Source organism: Castanea sativa, chromosome 9, assembly GCF_040712315.1.
Source record: "Castanea sativa cultivar Marrone di Chiusa Pesio chromosome 9, ASM4071231v1".
NCBI lineage: Eukaryota > Viridiplantae > Streptophyta > Magnoliopsida > Fagales > Fagaceae > Castanea > Castanea sativa.
Window position 1 is genome coordinate 2,697,454 of NC_134021.1, and position 19,642 is coordinate 2,717,095.

The 19,642-nt window shown below is 32.0% G+C and overlaps 1 protein-coding gene across 1 annotated transcript; it reads right to left on the bottom strand.

The window, feature by feature from the left end:
* Window positions 1–1,064: 1,064 nt before the first annotated feature.
* Window positions 1,065–4,654, bottom strand: LOC142610740 (protein ALUMINUM SENSITIVE 3). Its single transcript, XM_075782666.1, has 3 exons — window positions 4,162–4,654; window positions 2,500–2,745; window positions 1,065–1,751 (listed from the first exon to the last, which is right to left on the bottom strand). The coding sequence occupies exons 1-3, from the start codon at window positions 4,393–4,395 to the stop codon at window positions 1,437–1,439; spliced, it is 795 nt and encodes a 264-aa protein (XP_075638781.1). The 5' UTR covers window positions 4,396–4,654; the 3' UTR covers window positions 1,065–1,436.
* Between the last annotated feature and the right edge of the window lie 14,988 nt (window positions 4,655–19,642).

The following is a 19,642-nucleotide window of genomic DNA, read 5'->3' on the forward strand; positions in this document are numbered from 1 at the left end:
GTGACATGTAGTTGTCTAGGTAGGATACGGGGATCACTTTTGGTTGTCCAGGTTGAATCAGGGGGGAAAGTAATGGTTCCACCAATCACTATTTAGTATTGTTTTAGTGTCATTTGATATGGATAAGAGGAACATTGTGAAGGCAACTAGGAAAAGAGAAAATAATAAAAACTTTTTAGAAGTTTCATCTGTGATAGGTTATCTGATTATAATTCTCTGCCCATTGACTCTTCATGTGGCCCAACAACCATTGTAGCATCAACTGTGTACCTTTAATTACCACTTGAAATCTTTGCCTCTTTGGTAAGATGGCCCTATGCTGAGAATGGAGTAATAGAAAGTTAGAAACAGAACAAGATTCCAAATACCATGTTAGAGATTTAATTGAGTCAGTTCACTACCCCAATTATTCAATTAAAGTGGGAAAATGCCAAAGAATTTCCAAAAGTTTGTCTTCTCTTTTTTCCCGTTGTGTAAATAATGGAATCAACCAAAAAGCATAATTGAAATAGAAAGATGGACTTTTGGGCCAGGCGTACAGCTCTTCGCCTCTCTCTTTTTGCAATAGAAAATGCATCTCACCTATTCCAAACAATAGGTATGAAAGGATCAATATCGGGCCCACGAAGAAAAAAAATATTGCTTTACCCATTCAAAGCAATTTACGTGAAAGGAAGGTTTATGTTATTGGTGTATTGATAGCGCCCACCTGTATTATAATTTTTTTTTGACAAAACTTAATTCTAGCCCCTTTAATTTTTTAAGTTTCTCTTTTTCTTTGAAGATTCAACTATATGACTACTTAACTAAAAAATACACTTTCATTTTAGAAAAAAAATTCATATAACAAAATCATAAAAAAAGAACCTAAAATACAGCTCCTAAATACTACATCTAAATCTTTTTTTTTTCTTTTTTTCTTAGATCAGTATGTGTGCATATATATATATATATATATTAGATATGATAGAATTTTATGCGTCCACTCCATAATACTAAGACACAAATCGGCAATACTAAATCGAATAATTCTAACTTAACAATTTAAAAAATAAAAAGGCAAGTTTGACATTAAATTTTTTATTTCATCAAAAGGAATAAGACTTTCAGCATGCCACTCAGCACTAGGGGAGCCAACCTTTATACAATTTTGGCATATTTTTGTACATATATACCCTAAATTTTTTTAGGGTATAAATTCTCCTCAATTAGGAGAGGGGGGATGGGGATTTTAGCCTAGAAAAAAGGCTAATTTCTACATCTAAACATTCTCGAGTGCAAAATTAACCATCACAAAAACCGATACATTTATACATATATCATAACCCAGTAGAGAGGCCTAAGATGTGGAAGCTACTTCTCCCACAACTCATGCATCGGCTCCTTTTTTTTTGTTAACCGGGGCTGAGCATTGGGAGCAAAACTACACGCGAAACTCATTCGACGGTGAAGACCTTTGTTTCTAACTGGAAAGTTTTGGTGAAGAAGGAAGGCCAGCACAGGTAAGTAGACATGATGCTGCTAACAGTTGATGCACCTATAAGCATGTTCATTACCACAATCTGTAGCTGAATGGCTTCCAGCGGGGAAGCTCCTCCCATTATAAGTCCAGTCATTGCACCAGGAAGTGAGATAAGACCAACAGTTTTGGCATTGTCCAACACTGGAGATAGTGCAATAACCAGAGCCCTTTTCACTTGCTGAAGTGTTGCTTGACGAGGAGTTGCACCAAGAGCCAATGCAGTCTCAACCTGCAAACAGAAACAATAAATTTAATCATATGGATGATGTAGCAATAAAATTTTAGACCTTGGAAGTATTCACCTTTGTAACTTACTCCAACTTGAGTAATAAACAAAAATGTATTAGTGAGAATATCATTTTATAAAAGATGATGGCCAAAATAAAGGCATTTGTTCTCATTCAAAGATTTGTACGAAATAATCATGATCCACTTACAATGATGACCATGAATAATAAAATATTTTTTACAGCTCATTGGGAATTCTTGATATATTACTAGATATTCCAAAAGTTTAATAAGTTAGGAAATTGTGAATTTTTTATTCTCCTCTTCCTGTGCGCACAACTCTCCTTAATAAGTGGGACTCAACACGGGATTGTCAGCTTTTAAATAGGAAATAGAGCAGAGACAGGTTCAAACTCTTAATTACCTACTTGATACTATAATAAAGGGTGCATTTGTATAAGTTGTTACGGAATGGCATTTTGGGTTTAAAATGAATGTAAAAAAAAAAAAATAGCTATGAAAAGTTGCTGTTGTGAAACAGTGTTTTGGGTTTTAAAAATGTGCTTTTAGGCTCCCCAAATTGCCTAACCAAACAGACTCAAATTCTTCATTTTCTAACCGCTTAAACTCCAAAGATAAAGTGATTATTTATCAAATCTGAAAGAGAAAATCATGTTATATACATTTGGAGCCTTGCACAATAACAACAAAAATCCTTAATCCAGTAATGTTTGTTGCATTGGACATACCAGGTTCATTTGTGTTCTGATGTCATCTCTGAGTCTCTTCATGGTTACCCCAGTTACTGTCATTGCATTCCCAACCATCATACCAGCAACAGGAATGATGTATCGCGGAGTGAAAGGAAATACATGTAGCACAAGCAGCAGGAACATGGTCACTGAAGTTCCAGCCAGGATGGAAGCTCCTGCAACATACTTCCCTCGAGGGACATGTTTAGCCCGCTGACCAGCCGTATAACCCGCAACAGAGACCTGCAGGAGAACAATGTTTTAGCATCAATCACCAAGACTTTTGAGTAGGTTAAACCAGTATTCAGATCAGTTATGGCAATACAGAAAGTTACAATGGAAATCCTTCTCTTTCATTATATTTATCTATTACAGTTTTTGTTAGTAGTATACTTACTAGTATCAATCAATTTTACAAGTATAACAAGAAATAAATTGTATTCAATAAAGTTTGCCCCTTTATGAAATAGTTGAATTAAAATTTTGCTGCCTCCCTAGAATTTGATCTTGGCATTCTGATTGCATTTGTCTATATTCTCTTCTTGCCTGTCCAGGCAACTGTAATTCATTAGGATTCAATTACTTGGCAGTATTATTTATACAAGGGAGTCTTGGGGGGAAAATGCCAGGAAGCACGAACAATTCATTTGAAATGTCATACCTGTATTGTACCGTTGTCGTACTTTCTAGGGAAGAGCTAATAAGGGTTAATTTTTCTAAAATTATTGTCACTACTCATACTCATGCCCATTCTTGTACCCGTACCAGTACCTGCTTCCTAGAAAAATGGTGAGTACTCTAAAGAAAAGGTGAAAATTCACTCCAATTTGTGTGTCATTCACAAAAGGATAAAAAGATCTTCAGATTAACATATACAATGTTTACAGGAAGAATCCACTAGAAGGGGAAAATAAAGAACCTGAGAATAGTTTTTTTTTTTTTTTTTTTAATTTTTATTGGGCTAAAGTATATATGAATCAATTGGTGAACTTGTGGAAATTGTACAAAGAGCAAAAACAAAACAGAACATCAACAAAAAATTCCGAGCTGTCCATACTCCACCAAAAACTTGGCAAAATTTCAGTAGAGTTGGCTGAAAAAACCAAGGCTATGAACTTATTTATAGAAAAAACCATAGAAAGAAACAAATTTTGATTGGAACCAATCGCCCCTGCCAAAAATAAACTATAAGATAATTTCGAAATTAACAGAAAAGCTCTTTGTAGTTCTTCGAAATAAACAAAAAAATTCTCATTTATAGATAGAAAGCAATCAATCAATCATTCATATATATATATATATATATAGCTGAGATCCTTAATTCTCTAAAAAATCACACCCAAAACAACAGCTAAAGAAAGCATCAGCCAAACAGAGTCTGTTCTCTTCCAAAGAGATGGAAAAAAAAATAATGAAGAAAACCAATGGATAACAAAATATTTCATAATATATCAATTGCAAAACAGCTAACCCTAATGCAAATCTTTTAAACAAATTAAACCCAGATTTTTTTTTTCTTCTAGTTTTATGAAAACAAAACAGCCATAAAGTGCGATTCTTAGAACTTGTTTCAATACCTGTTCCTCAAAATTTTCTCAAAAACCAAACACAGTTTATAACAAGAATGAAAAAACGTGGGGAGAAGAAATTAAGACGAACCATGAAGAGGTAAGCCAGAATGATCCACAAACTATTTTCCCGACTGAAAATGAATTGCAGAACAAACCCAATGATAGAAAGCTGAAGAAATGCCCTGGCAATTGAATAAATCATCTCACTTTCCAAACCCAACTTTTGCAAATAAGACAACAGCACCGCCATGATCACCACCATGGTCGCAGCCAAAGGTTTCAACATGCCCTCAAGAAAGTCCTTCATCCATTCAAAATCCATTGTCAAAACCAAAAACAAAAGCAAAAGCTTCCCAGAATGAAGAATGTGAGTTGGCTAAGCTGGGATGACTCGGTTCAGTGCACACAGTTTAATTAGTATTATGGGAATGGAAAGAAAAAAGCTGTGTGTGACTGTGTGGTTGTGTTTATTTTTCTTGGTGGCTAAAACGTAAGAGGTGTGTGTTGGTTTAAGAAGAGAAAGGTACACATAAGATTGAGGTGGTTCTGAGACTGAACTATCTCGTGGAGATACTATATGAGGTATGAAAGAGTTTTGTCTAGTTCAGGCACATGACATATTGTAACAGTAAAAAATGATTAATTATCAAAAACTATAGCTTTATATCATGGTACATTAGGACTGTTACGCCATCATGGTCTTACATATGTGCTCTCCACTATATATGACATCTATAAAGAATCTCAATCTACCGTATGTGTAAGTACATCTAATATTGCTTTTTCTCAAAATTAAATATATATTATTTTTATATTGCAAATTTAGTTGCAGAGAATAGTGGGGCCAATCACGTGGTCCAATTATGTGGGTTTGGTGTTGAAGGGTTGTAGCGTATCTGTTAGTGCGGTACATATGCAACCACGTCATTGATGATTACATTTATTAATTGATACACCTCATAACATAATCAATCACCTTAATTTGATTCTAATTACTGCAATACTTTTCTATTCTTAACCAAAAAATAATTTTAATATTTTTCTTTTTGTGAGTTGGATGTTAGGATTTAAGCTTTTTTTTTTTTTTAAGATTTCAATAATCACTCTATTATTTTAAGGTGGCAAAAAAAAAACTTTTTTTATGAATAAAAAAAAAAAAACTCAACTTGCTAATGAAAGTTTAGTCCAACGCGGCAACTTTCCTTTATTATTGACTGTGTAGCTAAATATTCAATTCCAATTGTGTTGTAGGCGAGTCAATTATTTTAGCTGTGGAATTATTCAATACCTATGGTAAAATAATTCTTTCTTTAAAAAAGTGGAATCTATATATAGGACTTCGTATATATATATAGAGTATACATCATTATCCCAAAAAAAAGAAGTATAGAGTATACATGTATATATGAGAAAAAGTTAATAAACTGAATGTACATTCTCTCTCGAAATGTTTGCATTTTTTTTGGGTAGTATTAATGGGCATGGTAAAGTGTCCGATTATAAATTTTTTTATATCAAATATTTTTGCTTTTGCCATATTTTTTACCAATTTTATAAGTATTTTAGTTAACGAATCTTACCTTTTGAGTTTCATTTATCACTTTAATAATATTTTCAACCTCATCAATTCATACAATTTTTTTCATTAGCTAGACCCCACAATAATTAATCCTTAACACATTTTCCTTTTCTTTTTTAACATCTCAAACAAATTTAATAATTGATGTCCCTCGAGTCAAAGTCAACAGAAACGATCAAAATTCTTTATATTAACTAGAAAATGAAAATTTTTCCCAATGCAAATGTGCTTTCTCTAAAAAAGAGGGCATCACAATTTACTAGTATTATTTTAGAGAAATGATATGTCCACAACATTTTTACAACATTTTTATAACAAATCTTAAGTGGCAGGATGTTATTGGTTGTTATTGTTGGGGCAAAAAAGTAATCTTAGCGTTAAGTTCAAATTTGAACCAATAACAACTAACTACCTATGATTTGTTGTAAAAATATTATAAAAATGTTGTGGACGTAGCACCTCTCATTATTTTATCTTCCTGACCGGCAATATCGATAAAATAACCCAGATTAGCAGCTGGATTAATGATTAGCTAGTTTTAGCGAAGGTGGAAGAAGTAATAATAATAATAATAATAATAATAGGCATTTGGAAAACGAAAGTAACGGGACGTACGTACGACCGATACGAATTGGGGAGTGCAGACTGGACCCAACTGCTTTAACTGGGGAAGGCTTCATTACCTAAAAAGGGGGACCCAGTAGCAACCGTGTCCTTTGTGTTATATTATTTTATTGAAAGGAATATCACGCCAACTGATCCTAAATTCCTACGCGTTTATATGCCGTGTGATTACTATGACGTGGATATGAGTGGTGGGCCCACTTATAAGGATCGTAGTAGTACCGTACCTCTGCACTCTGCACTCTGCACTCTGCACTCTGCACTCTTTAGTCTTTATTTTATATGTCACTTTTCAAACTTTCTTTTAAGACCCCTTTTAACTTTATCTCAATCCGGTGGAGGACGGACTCGGTACACTCACACATTTATAAGGGTCATGATACTGATAATGGGTTGTAAAGTAAATGAGCATTAAATGAGCGAAGGACAGAACTTTAAAAAATAAATAAAAAATAATAGATTTTTTTTTTTTATGAATTTGGGCACCACATTAAGTTATTTATGAAAAATTGAAGAAGTTGTAAAAAAAATTTAATTTTTGATAAATTTTTTTTCAAAAAATGATATATTATTATCAGCAATTAAGGTACAGGTTAGTAAAATCATTTTTTTTATTGGACGGGGTGGGGAACCAAACGTGAGATAAGGGGAAAAAAAAGGAAACGGCAAAATTCCCAAAAAAAAAAAAAGGAAAAAAAAAAAAGAAAGAAAAATGAAAATGTGAATGATTGAAGGAATATAGTGAGTTCGAGACTTGGGAGCAATTTAAATATACGAATTTTTAAATTTGAAAACTAATAAAAGAGTGATCTTATTTTGTAGGTAATATTTTTTTGTGAGAGTTAAAGATATATTTTTATCAAATTGTCTTCCAAATTTGTTTTTGCTTAAACTTAGAATGTGGATGTATTTTTTAACCACTAAAAAACCCATCCCAGACAGGAAAAACTCCTTAAATAATAATATAGATTAAATATGTGTTAGATGCTTATTTAATATATTGAATTAAATATAAAATATAAACTTATATATTAATAGGTTTAGTGCGGGTGTGTTTAAAAATAAAAATCGCAAATTGTACCGCACTTGGTTTTTACACCATCATCGTGGCCAATGATGTAATGACCATATTTTGCAGTCAGTTTAGATCAAGGAAGTCAATACCGTACCGGAGGCTGTACCGGTTTGGCCACCGGTACGATATATTTCGGATACCGGTCAATACCGGTGTACCGTTTCGGATTTACCGCTATTTTATATATACACATACACACACACCAAAATCTCTAGAACCATGTTTATAAGCATATAATATTTCACTTATATTATAGTAAATATAAAAGTTTATTATAAAATATTACCTCAATTCAGAACAAATTATTCATAGTTTTAGACTTTAGTATAAATTAAAAGGAAAAAAAAAAACACAATATAAAAAATAGAAAGCTTAGTTGTTCATTGCATACTAAGAAAACAAATAATACTAATAAGTTAATGTAAATAAGTTACCATTATACCCTTACAAAATTCAAAAATTACAAAACTAAAAAAAAAAAAAAGCTTTTTTCTGTACCGGCCAGTACCGGGGCGTATCGGCCGGTATTGTCCGAAATTGGCCGGTATGGCCGGTACGCGGCCGGTATTTTTTCCGGTACAAAATAAAAGTGTACCGGTACCGGTACACCGGCCGGTACGGTATGTACCGGCCGGTACGGTATCGGTAACCTTGGTTTAGATGTGATTGTGAGGTCAAAACGATTTTTTGTACAACCCTAAGTAGTACAACTATACGCAACTAAGTAAGGGCATGCATTCATCCACTAATCTTATGAAATTGATCTATTCTAACTCAATTTAACGTTTTAAATTGGTTTTTTTAGGTCAGTGGGTTGGGTTGGATTAGAATTTTATATTAACTATTGATTCGATCAAATTAGGTTGAGCTTTCTTTCAATATCATTTTTTTTTCATACTTTAAAATATTTCACTTTAATTCTTATACTTTCAAAAATGTTTAAAAATGTACTCATCGTCTAATTTATGAAAAATGTTAATATGTCAAATATAATTCATGTCATAACATCGGCTCACATCATCAAAGTGACTTCAGTATTATGAATTTCGTTTGCTTTATCAGAATTTTAAATCTAACAGTTGATTGTAAAGACCTTTTTAAAAACATTTTAATATATAAAGATGATTTGAAATAAAGGTTCAAAGTTTTTTTTTGGAGAAGACATAAAGGTTCCAAGTTGAAAGCCAAAATGTGCAGTTTAATTTAAAAAAATATATATATACAATAGGATTTGAACTAATGAAAACCACATTATAATAATTATTCTTTATCATATAATTATAGACATGATAACATTTGAACCTATGTCCTTCCTTCCATAACCACTACTATTTACCATCAAAATTAGATACCAATTAGTTTGTTTTTTTAGTAGAGATGTTAAATTTTATCAATTGAATTAACTGAAACCAACGTTCTAAATATTATTCCAATTTGTCTATTGAAACAGAATATTTAAATATTGACCTATTGCCATTTCAAGATAAGTGCAAATATATATTATTAGTGCTATTGTACTTTTTTTTAAGCTAAGAATTAGTGCTATAGTACAATAATAATAATGAGCTTAAATATTCAAATAGTTAATCTTATGCACAGTTTAAACTTCAGAAGAAACTTTTAAAAAGTGATTTGATTTGTTATGACTTATAAAAAGAGGGAAAACAAATTTGGTATTTTTGTAAATAAGCACGTATGTAATGGGGTTTTATAAGTCATGCACCTTCCAAGAACCTTCCTGTTTATTATTTGCAAGAGGCTATCCCACGTGTTTATCTCTTCCACGTAGCTCCACCTTTTTTTTTTTTTTATTAGTTTTCTCCCATTCTATCTGACTATCTCTCCTTTGACATATTTTCTCATCTTTTTATTTTTTGTATTTATTTCTCTCTCCCCCTGTTCCCTCCGTTTAAAGTTTAAACTCTCTTATCTTATCTTCTTTTTCTGTTTCAAAGGCTAAAATCAAACGACATCGTTTCACATCCACTGCTTTTCTTCTTCCGTTTCAGGCGCAGAAATCAAATGACATCAGGTAGTATTAAAAAATAAAAATAAAAACCCCAAAACTTATTAAGGCCCAATCTTTCATTTCCGCCGGTATTCACTAAAATCATTCAAAATGACCAAAACACACTTGAAGATAGAACAGGGGACTAGCTTTCCGGTGTGCATATTGGTACAAGATTTTCCAATCACAAGGAAATAGTATTAGAAATGATGGAGCAAAATTTCGTCAGTCGTTATGAGTTTGTTTAGATAGGGCGGTTACACTCCTGCGTCACGACGGAAGTAAGAGCTTATTTAAATGGTCACCGATGTGGTGCCTGCCACAACGTCTCCGATGCCAAAGTTAGTGCGGAAGAAGGTTTATAACAATAAAAACAAAATAACTCAGTATATCTTTTGACTATGTATATACCTTGTATTGGCGTTGCGAGGGCTTTATATATCCCTCCGGATTTTAGCCGTTGTAGACGGTACTGTGGTGTTAATGTCTTTCTTGATAATGTCTTCAACTGAGTAATGGGATTCAATACGTTTCTAACGGCTTATCCAGCTGGTTTCGTAACCGTCTGGGACATTATTGGCAGCATTGAATGGTCTTAACATCCTCGTCAGTGATGTGGATACTCGGTCAGGTTCGTCTGTGGAGGCGATCTCATATGTGTTTGACTTCGTCAGTCCCATCAAGAAACATTGATTAAAATCAACAACTTAGGGTAGGGTTTTAAGATAGGAAGGTAATATATATATATTTTTAGGATAAAATTTAGATACAGTATTTTAGGTGCTGTTTCTTAGGTTCCTTTTTTAAAATTCAATCATGTGGCCACTTAACAAAAAAATACACTTCCATCCCATGAGAAAAAATCCACATGGCATAATCTTAGGAGAAGAACCTAAGTAACAATACCTAAATTTTGTACAAAAGTCTTGCCTTTTTTTTTTTCTTTTTTTTTTTTTATAATGGTTGATGTGACCTATTGTAATCTCATTTTTATTAGGTAATTAAAAATCATAGAAATTCATGATGATAATTGTGGAAAGATATACCTAGACTTTACTTTTAGTAGTGGGGGCTTGTATTGCACCAATGCATGAAGAGCCATCTATTCTAATGTATTGGGACGTGTTGAGATTTGACTCTACGTAGTAAGGGGTCGTTTGGTACGTGATTTTAAGTAACAATTTTCAGTTTTTAAACAATATTACACGTATTTTTACATATTTTTTCAATGATACATATTTTCAAAAAAATACAAACAACGTTACTAAAACAACATTACCAAACACCCCTGAATAAACACAATTCCTTTTATCTAGTCAAAGTAGTCATCCTACATACCTTCGATTGTTTTAAATTTTGATGATAAAGGTTGTTATGCATGTTATACACTTTGTTTTTTGTTTTTGAGATGAATGCTATAAACTTTTTTTTTTTTCCTGAAATTTTGAGTTGAAAAATTATCTCAATTTTTTTTTTAAAATTTTTATAACAGAGTGTGTAATAAATACTATCTAATTAATGTTTTATTCACTTTAAATGTTAATAAAACTTATTTATGTAATTAAGTGTGTTGGATTGTGCATAATGCATATTGATGGGGTATGAAAATTAAAAAATAGGTTGTTTCTTTTTGGTAAACAGGGAATATATTAAAAACTAGCCAACAAAGTCATCAACCGAGGCTAAATACAGTCTGGGGCGATACAAGCCCGATAAACCGAAAGATATAAGTGGTACAACTATGGGAGGAGGGAAAAATAAGTTGTTTCACTTGTTTGTTGTTTCATTTTATATTTTCTCAATCACAATCAATTACTTTTAAAAAAAATCATAATTAATTATGTTTTTTTAATTTAAATTTTGTACTTATAGAGTAATTAAAGTTTATAATGGAAAAAAAATATAGTCCCAAGTAAAACAAAGGTTAGAAGATTTCTTTCTTATTTTTTTTCCTATGAGCTCATCATATTTCATTACACAGGTTGATTCTTTTTTTTTTTTTTTCGATTGGTTAAATTTGACCTTTCTTGATCATCTGTCGGATCAAACTTTGATATTGTTGTATCATTCACAATCATATTAATTAATCACTGCCCCATAGCCATAGTTCCCCATCTGGTGCCCTTTTCTTTATCATTTTTCTTGAGGGAAAGTAACGAGAAATAAACCAAACAAAAAAGAGTTGAAACTTGTTCTTATTCTTTGCCATTCAGGAAAATAAAGACCACAGCTCGCCACATAAAGTAACACATAAAATGGCACAATAAATACTGGTGAGTTATGGTTGGTGGAAGGGTGGTAGTAGTCCATATGGAGACACTCTTCTACCAATCACAACTCACCACATAAAATGGGTCTATATATAACATTTGTGGTACTTGTTGTGCCACTTTACGTGACACAATACTTATTCTTTAAGATATCAAATCCAAGGGAAATAAAGACCGCAACATTTAAGGTGTCAAACCCAAGTGAACCTTTCAGGCTTTTTCTTGAAAATCTAAAAGCAACTGAGGGGGTGAATAATTGAATATTGAGAATTGAAATTCTCTTATCCCATTTCTCGAGTAGCTAGTCACCAAAATGCTGTGTAAAACCAAAGTGCTTTGATATACCCACAACCTCATTAAATTAAGTTTCACGTGTCATGCGTCGAAAGTATCATCTAACATATATACCAAAAGCAATGTTTTTCTTAATCTTTATTCTGGATTTCTGATCTAGAATAGTTGATATTATCTATGTCTTTAAGGTAACAAATGAACGAGAGACAATCTGCGCCGGCCTGGACACACCTACCTTATGCACTACGTACCCAAATGACTTATAACTTTAATTTTTATAACCAACATGGGGTTTTAATTAATGTGAGAGAAACACGGATCAGGAAAAGAAACGAAAAGCATTTTCCCAGATCCATTCCAGACACTTGTCTTTAGTATAAACTCCAAAATAAAAGTCTAAAATATTAAGAGCACGTTATAAAGTTGATTAACTAAATTGGATTTGGTCCATTTGGATAGCACAAGAATTTGTGTACCTGTCAGACCTACCGGACGGTTGTAACTGCTAGAGGCTATTACCGCCCCTGATTAAGAACTTTTCTCTGTTTTTTCAATTCTTTGGAGTTTGACCCAAGGTTTGGCTCTCAATTACCTTTAAAAATATTAGCAGAGAGAATCAGTACCTAGCTAGGTCTTGGACTTGGACTGATAACACATGTTTAGTGGAAATAATGTTAAAATCAGGCTGATCTGATGGAGCTCGTGAAAGGATTTGGAAGATTGTTTTTGTTATTCCTAAAGCATTAGAAAATATAATTCAACCCCATACAAAAATTATACTTAGTTTATCTTCATAATGTTTTTTTTTTTTTTTCCCTTAGTGTAAAGATTTGGTTTTGGTAGTGAAGGGAGGTGGGAAGTTGTTGGAATATAATTTCCTCCGACTACGGACAGACGGAGTCTAGATTTTTAGTGAGGGGAGGCTAAGGTATACTCAAACCCCAATGCTTAAAAAACTTACTACAGTCTAAACCCTCGTATTGTAGCTATAGGTTAACCTAAACATTTGTGCATTTTTGGTCCCATGCTTCTTTATGGAACTTTATCAAACAATTAAGTTGCATTTATTCTGTGCTAAACAATTGATTATAGCCTAACAATGTATACACTAATTTTAGTATTAATTCGGGGCTACACCTTATGTTCTTTTTGTGCATGTGCTACACTTTCTCGAGCACAAAATCTTACGATATGCACTAAGGTGTTCATGATTGGCTAGTAAACAGTAGTGACATGGTTATTTATGCATTTTTCATTAAGTTCAAGTCCAACAATTAAAAGCATGAGACTTCAAGATTAAGATCAAGTGATCAAAAACTATAAACATCTCCCACAAAACATGCACTACAAAATTCAAACTAGTAAAGTGTAATAAAATAAACTTATCCAAGCTAAACAAAATACATAAACAAGTTATGTAAAATTAATATGGCCAGCCTCGATTTCAAATCCAAGAAAAATAATGCAAGACACTTTTTTTTTTCTTTTCTCCCTTTCTTTGTTTTTGTTTTGAAAAGAATAAGAAAAACAACATAGCATGAATGATATACAATGCAAATCCTAAAAACAAAAAAACAAAAAAAACAAACCAAAATAATAAAAGAAGAATGGTCACAAAGAATAGAAAGATGAAGGACAAGGACCATGCAAGAAAGACTCAATTAGATTGAGCCTTTTGCATCCAAAACTTTTTAGATGCAACTCTAGCATTGGAGTTATTATTTTGATTAGTATGATGAGCAACTCCAAGATTGGAATAAAGGTTCAAAGCCTTTACCAACTCACTAATAAGTATCATAAGTTTTTATGCTTGAGGCACAAATACTTTTGGCTTATTTACATGCTTAGCAACTTGCAACTTGAAACAGTTTGGATGAATGTGCCCAGACTTTCCACAAAAATGACAAACTCAGACTGGTCTATCGTGCAACTTATCTTTAGGAGGGTTAGGGATCTTAGGCTTAGATTCTTTGAGATCAACGCTAATCTTCCTAGGAGGTGTAACTTCTATTAGTTTGACACTCTCTCTCACGGGAGGCTCAAAAGAAGGAACAAAATTTGTGGAATGAGTTTCAGACAAAGAGATGCTTTCTACAAAACCTAGATTAGTTTTGTCTAAAGGAGACTTCTAAACACTTAACATGTGATCAAGTTTAGAACTAGCAGACCTATTAGTTTGTTCTCTAGTAACAGATAATTCAAGTTTCAAGTTCTTAACTTTATCAAGCAATAACATGTTCTCAGTCTTCACCTTATCAAGCAATTCATTAGCATTAAACAATTTCAACAACAAATTTTTCTTATCAAGTTTAAGAGAAGTAATTTTCTTTAAGCCTAAATCAATATTCATAGCATCATTTGCAGCAACCTTGCAAAGCTTATTATAGGCTTCTTGCAAATCAACATTCTCAAAGAGTTCCCCATTAGAAAGGTTCTCATCAACCACAACACTTTCATCAACTACAGCAGTAGCTGTGAAAGTAATAAAGTTTCCATCCTCATCATTACCAGACTCTTTATCAGAAACTTCATCATCACTAAGGATTACAGCCATAGCTTTACCCTTTGATCTCAATAATGTAGGACTAACTAATTTCACATGACCATACCCTTGACAACCAAAACATTGTTGACCCATAGAATTATTAGAGGATTAACCTACTTTCTCTTTAGGTTTTTCAGTATTGTTCACTTTAGTAGGATAATTTCTCATAAAATTTCTAGGTTTAGCATTGTTTTTACCTCTTGCCCTTCTATTGTTGTTCCTAAGAAAATCTCTAAAATTCTTGGCAAGATATGCAATTTTTGTAGCAAATAGTTTATCATCAAATCCATTTCCTCAACATCATCAATTGACTTAAGAACTATTGATTTGGATTTGTTTATTTTGGGAAGGTCTAACTCATAGTATTAGAGAGATCCTACAAGTTCATCAACAAGGATGGAGTCCATATCCTTGCTTTCAGTAATGACAGTCTAAAATCCTCAGTCAAAGATCTAAGTATTTTCCTAACAATCTTAGGTTGATTATAAATTTCACCCAAATTAAAAGCAGAATAACAATGTCACTAAGCTTAGCATAGAATTCATCAAAACTTTCATCATCAAACATCTTAATGCTTTCAAATCTAGTTGTTAGCTGTTGCAACTTATTTATCTTAATTACTTTTGTGCCTTCATGCACAGTTTGGAGAATATTCCAAGTAGTATGAGCAACTTCCACATTTGAGATTCTCTTGAATTCCTCCATTGAAACAATATTGAAAATAGCATTCATGGCTTTGTTATTAAAAGCGACTGCTTTTTTTTGAGAAGTTTGCCACTTGCTTATAGGAGTAGTTGGCTTCTTCCATTTGTATTCAATGGAATTCCAAACCCTCTCATCAATGGATTTCAGGAATGCTTTTATTCTTACTTCCCAGTAAGCATAATTGTTCCCATCAAAGTGAGGTGAGATCATAAGAGAGTGACCGTGTTCCATGACATCAGGGGTCAAGAATCAACTCTTAAATCAAAAGATCTAAACACTAGAGCTAACCCGCTCTGATACCACTTGTACGTTTTTAGACTCCTTAAACATAAACAGATTAACCTAGTTATTTAGCTAAGTGATAAACTTACATAAATTATTCAGATCTAGGTTAACACAAGTAAATCATATCATTGAAACAGTGCAAAAAGTAAATAACACAATAATATGATAACCCAGAAAAACCAAACTAGTAAAAAACCTGAAGAGGATTTAACCTAACTATCCTCAAGGTAAAACAAATTCACTATGAAAGAATTGAAGTTTTATAATAGCAATTTAGACATTAACATCCTATTGCTACCTTGAGTAGAAAATTTACTACCACGACCACGTGACAGCTCCAAGTCCACAGACTACTTCTTTCTCATATCCATAGCATCCACAAGTATACCACTTGTTTTTCTTTAAGCTTTTTATGCAGCAACTAAAACAATTATCTAGTTCTCGACATCAATCTCGATCTTAATAACCCTAAATATGTATGAAGGAAAATATTTATAGATCTCACAAGAGATTCACATACAGCATAAACAACAACCACAAAACGTGGCTAGAGTTTTTCATTCTATACTTAAGGAAAAACATAAAACCCTACACATCATATAGGCTTGGGCTGAGTTGGAAATTCTGCAGAAAAAACATTTTGCACAAGTTTCGATCGATCGAGTCTAATTTTCAATTGATCAAGCCTTGCAGAAATTGAATAGCAATTTTTTGCAATTACTCGATTCCAACTTTACACATACATCACTTTGAGCAGCCTAAATATAGACTTTAAGTTTTGATCATGGTTTACCAACATTACATATTAAAGTTATAAAGCATTGAGATCCTAAATCCTTAGAACCTAACACCTTCAAAACCCCAAAATTGCAAAAAAAAGAAAAGAAAAAAGAAAAGAGCTAGAGAAGGAATACCAATTACATTGTAGTAGTACATACTAGGAAGATTGATCTCATTAAGATTTTGTAATTTATTTAAACACTGGACTCTAGGATTTGTTGTTGTTGTTACCATTGCTTCCAAATTCTAGAGCAACAATGGTGCTTTGTCTCTCTTCAACTCATACACTTTCTCTTTGATTCAAACATGTATTTGAGTTTTTTTTTTTTTTTTGGAATTACAGATGAGATTGAGATTATAATATGATAAAATAGATCTTTAAAAAAAAAATTTCAACGTTGATTTTGTGTTATTGTTTGAGCTTACTTTTGAACCGGTTATTTGAGTAAAATATTTCAATATCAGTAAATATGTGTATTGTTTTAAGATTACTGTTATATATATATATATATATATATATATATATATATATATATATAAAAGATAGGTTCAACCGTTCAAGTTACACATTTTTTAAGCTATTGAGTTTCAAGAGATCTAACGGTTGAAAAAACATCATTAAATGTAAATACTTTCCACCTTATTAATTATAATTAATACTAGGCCTTGTTTTCTCTCACCTTTTTTATTGCTTTCCACATAATTAGAGGGCACTACCATTTTCAATAACCTGCAAACCTTACATATAATAGCAGCCCACCATAGTCAACCTCCCACATCTCCGCAAATAATCTTTTTTTTTTTTTTTTTTTTTTTTTTTTGAGTTAAATCTCCGCAAATAAGCTATTAAACAGTACACTAGAAAGTGTCATTTAAAAAAAAAAAAAAAAAAAAACTTTGATTTCAAGACCTTACCAAAGCGATCTGTATTTAGTATTTACCGTATATATATTGTTACTGATGAGTTTTATTCTATATAAATTAAATTACAAAGTGATAAACACTACATAAATCTAGGATATTTATATTATCTCTTGGAGTTAGATCACTTTGATAAATACTAGGATAAGAGTATATAAATATCCCAGAGTTAGATCACTTTGATAAATACTAGGATAAGAGTATATAAATATCCCGGAGATAATATAAATATCCTAGATTTGATAATGTAATAAGAGTTTTATGCAGACTCCCAGAGATAAATACTAGGATATTTATCTTGAAATATAACTAAAGCAATTAGATAATATATAATACTCAAATCAAATATAAATATCCTAGTATTTATCTCTGGGAGTCAAGATATTTATATTTGATTTGAACTTGTATTTATTTAGTGTTTATCACTTTGTAATTTAATTTATATAGAATAGAACTCATTAGTGACAATATATATACGGTAAATACTAAATATAGATCACTTTGATAAGGTCTTGAAATCACAGTTTTTATTTTTTATTTTTTTAATGACACTTTCTAACGTACCGTTCAATAGCTTATTTGCGGAGATTTAACTCAAAAAAAAAAAAAAAAAAAAAAAAAAAAAAAAAAAGCTTCTTTGCCCAGATGTGGGAGGTTGGCTATGGTGGGCTGCTAGTATATGTAAGGTTTGCAGGTTATTGAAAAGGGCAGTGCCCTCTCTTAAATTACTAATTGTTTAAAAAGTTTAAACTTTTAAAAAGTTATAAATTTAATCATTTAACCATAAGTCTAACACTCCTCCTCACTTGTGAGTCTAAATTTTCTCTTTATAAGTGGAGGCCTAACAAGTAGAAATTTAACTTTTTAAATAGGAGGTAGAATGAAGACAAGAATCGAATGTTAAATTACCAATTGTCTCAAAAGTTTAAGCTTTTGGGACTATTGGTAATTTAATACTTAACAATCACCATTTCCTAACATTTCTGAAAAGTTTAAGCTTTTGGGACCATTGTTAATTTAACACTTAACAATCACCATTTCCTAACATTTCTTAAAAGCTTAAGCTTTTGGGACAATCGGTAATTTAACACTTAATTATAAATCTAACACCCTCTAATGATGTGGAAAGTAATAAATAAGATGAGAGAAAAAAAATTCTAGCATTAATTAGGTAATAAGGGGGAAGTATTTACATTTAATGATATTTTTTCAACTGATAGATCTCTAAAAAATCTATGACTTACAAAAAGTGTAACTCTATGAGAGTTACACTAAGTTTAACTTGGACCCATCTCTATATAATATATATATATATATATATATATATATATATGTGATTAATGTTATTATAGTATTATTATTATTATTATTAAGCTTTTTTTTTTTTAGAAGATTATTATTATTAAGCTAATTGCGAGAGAAATGCACGTGAAAGTAATCAAGTAGTTTATTACTTTATTATGGGGTCAAGCGCTGAATATAAATTAAAAAAAAAGAAGAAGAAAAGAAGTCCATTGCGGCATTCATGGCATTCTTGTAACAAGAAAAGCATCTAGGACTTTTCTTCTTTTTGGCTACGAAATTTCCTGGAAGTTTCCTCCGCTACTTGACTACTTCCGTACTTCTTCTTTTGGCTTTAATATTTTTAAACTCTTTATTACAACCATTTTTGCCTTACTCTTCTTCATCCTCAGGTCTCTGCCCTTCTTTGTTCCTTAACATCACAAGCAATTTCTCTACTCTTGCCTTTTAGTTTTAATAACAAAGTATTTGGGTTTTCAAGTCTCCTTTGGTCTTTATTTTGCTGCTGTGAAGTGTAAACTGCAATTTCTTGGATTCAAATTCAAGCTTAATATATGCACTGTTTTTTTTCTTCGTTAAGCCCGGGAAAAAAAAAAAAAAAAACTACAAGATAAATAACATATAAAAACATCATTTACCCAAAAGTATAGTTTTATATGATTTCAAACTAGGGTTGCGGAGAAGCTAGTTGTTGTCTGTCGGTAAAGATTAGACGGATGATCAAGAATAGGAAGTTTGTGACATTTGACGCGATTGTGACGCGTTGCGTTGCGATTGTGACATGATTTCAAACAAGGGTTGCGGAGAAGCTAGTTGTTGTCGGTAAAGATTAGACGGATGATCAAGAATAGGAAGTTTGCGTTGCAACCAGGTCAAGACAATGCAAAAAGCCCAGCTCTCTTTGTTCTGTAATTATTATTATTTTTTAATTCTGATTTTAATTTTGCTAGCCCTGCTTTTGCCAAAGAGTGTGTGATTATTGAAGAAATGGAAGCAATGGGACTAACAACGCTGAGCCTTTGTCACTCTTGTGTTCTGCATTTCAATAAATAATTAATTTTGGCTCAGTTAAGAAATGAGTCTAATTTTTGTTTACTGGGTCTTCCCTACCCAAAGCACTGTAAGTCTGTGACCACATGCACATGCCCTCCAGGTCCAGGCTCATGATTAAGGGTTCAGCT

Bases quoted from the DNA above. Each gene is read 5' to 3' on its own strand.
- LOC142610740 (XM_075782666.1), bottom strand. From the start codon at position 4,395: ATGGATTTTGAATGGATGAAGGACTTTCTTGAGGGCATGTTGAAACCT. The intron at 2,746-4,161 runs GTTCGTCTTAAT...GTTCTCCTGCAG, and splicing joins TTCTGGCTTACCTCTTCATG to GTCTCTGTTGCGGGTTATAC. The intron at 1,752-2,499 runs GTATGTCCAATG...TTCTGTTTGCAG, and splicing joins TCAGAACACAAATGAACCTG to GTTGAGACTGCATTGGCTCT.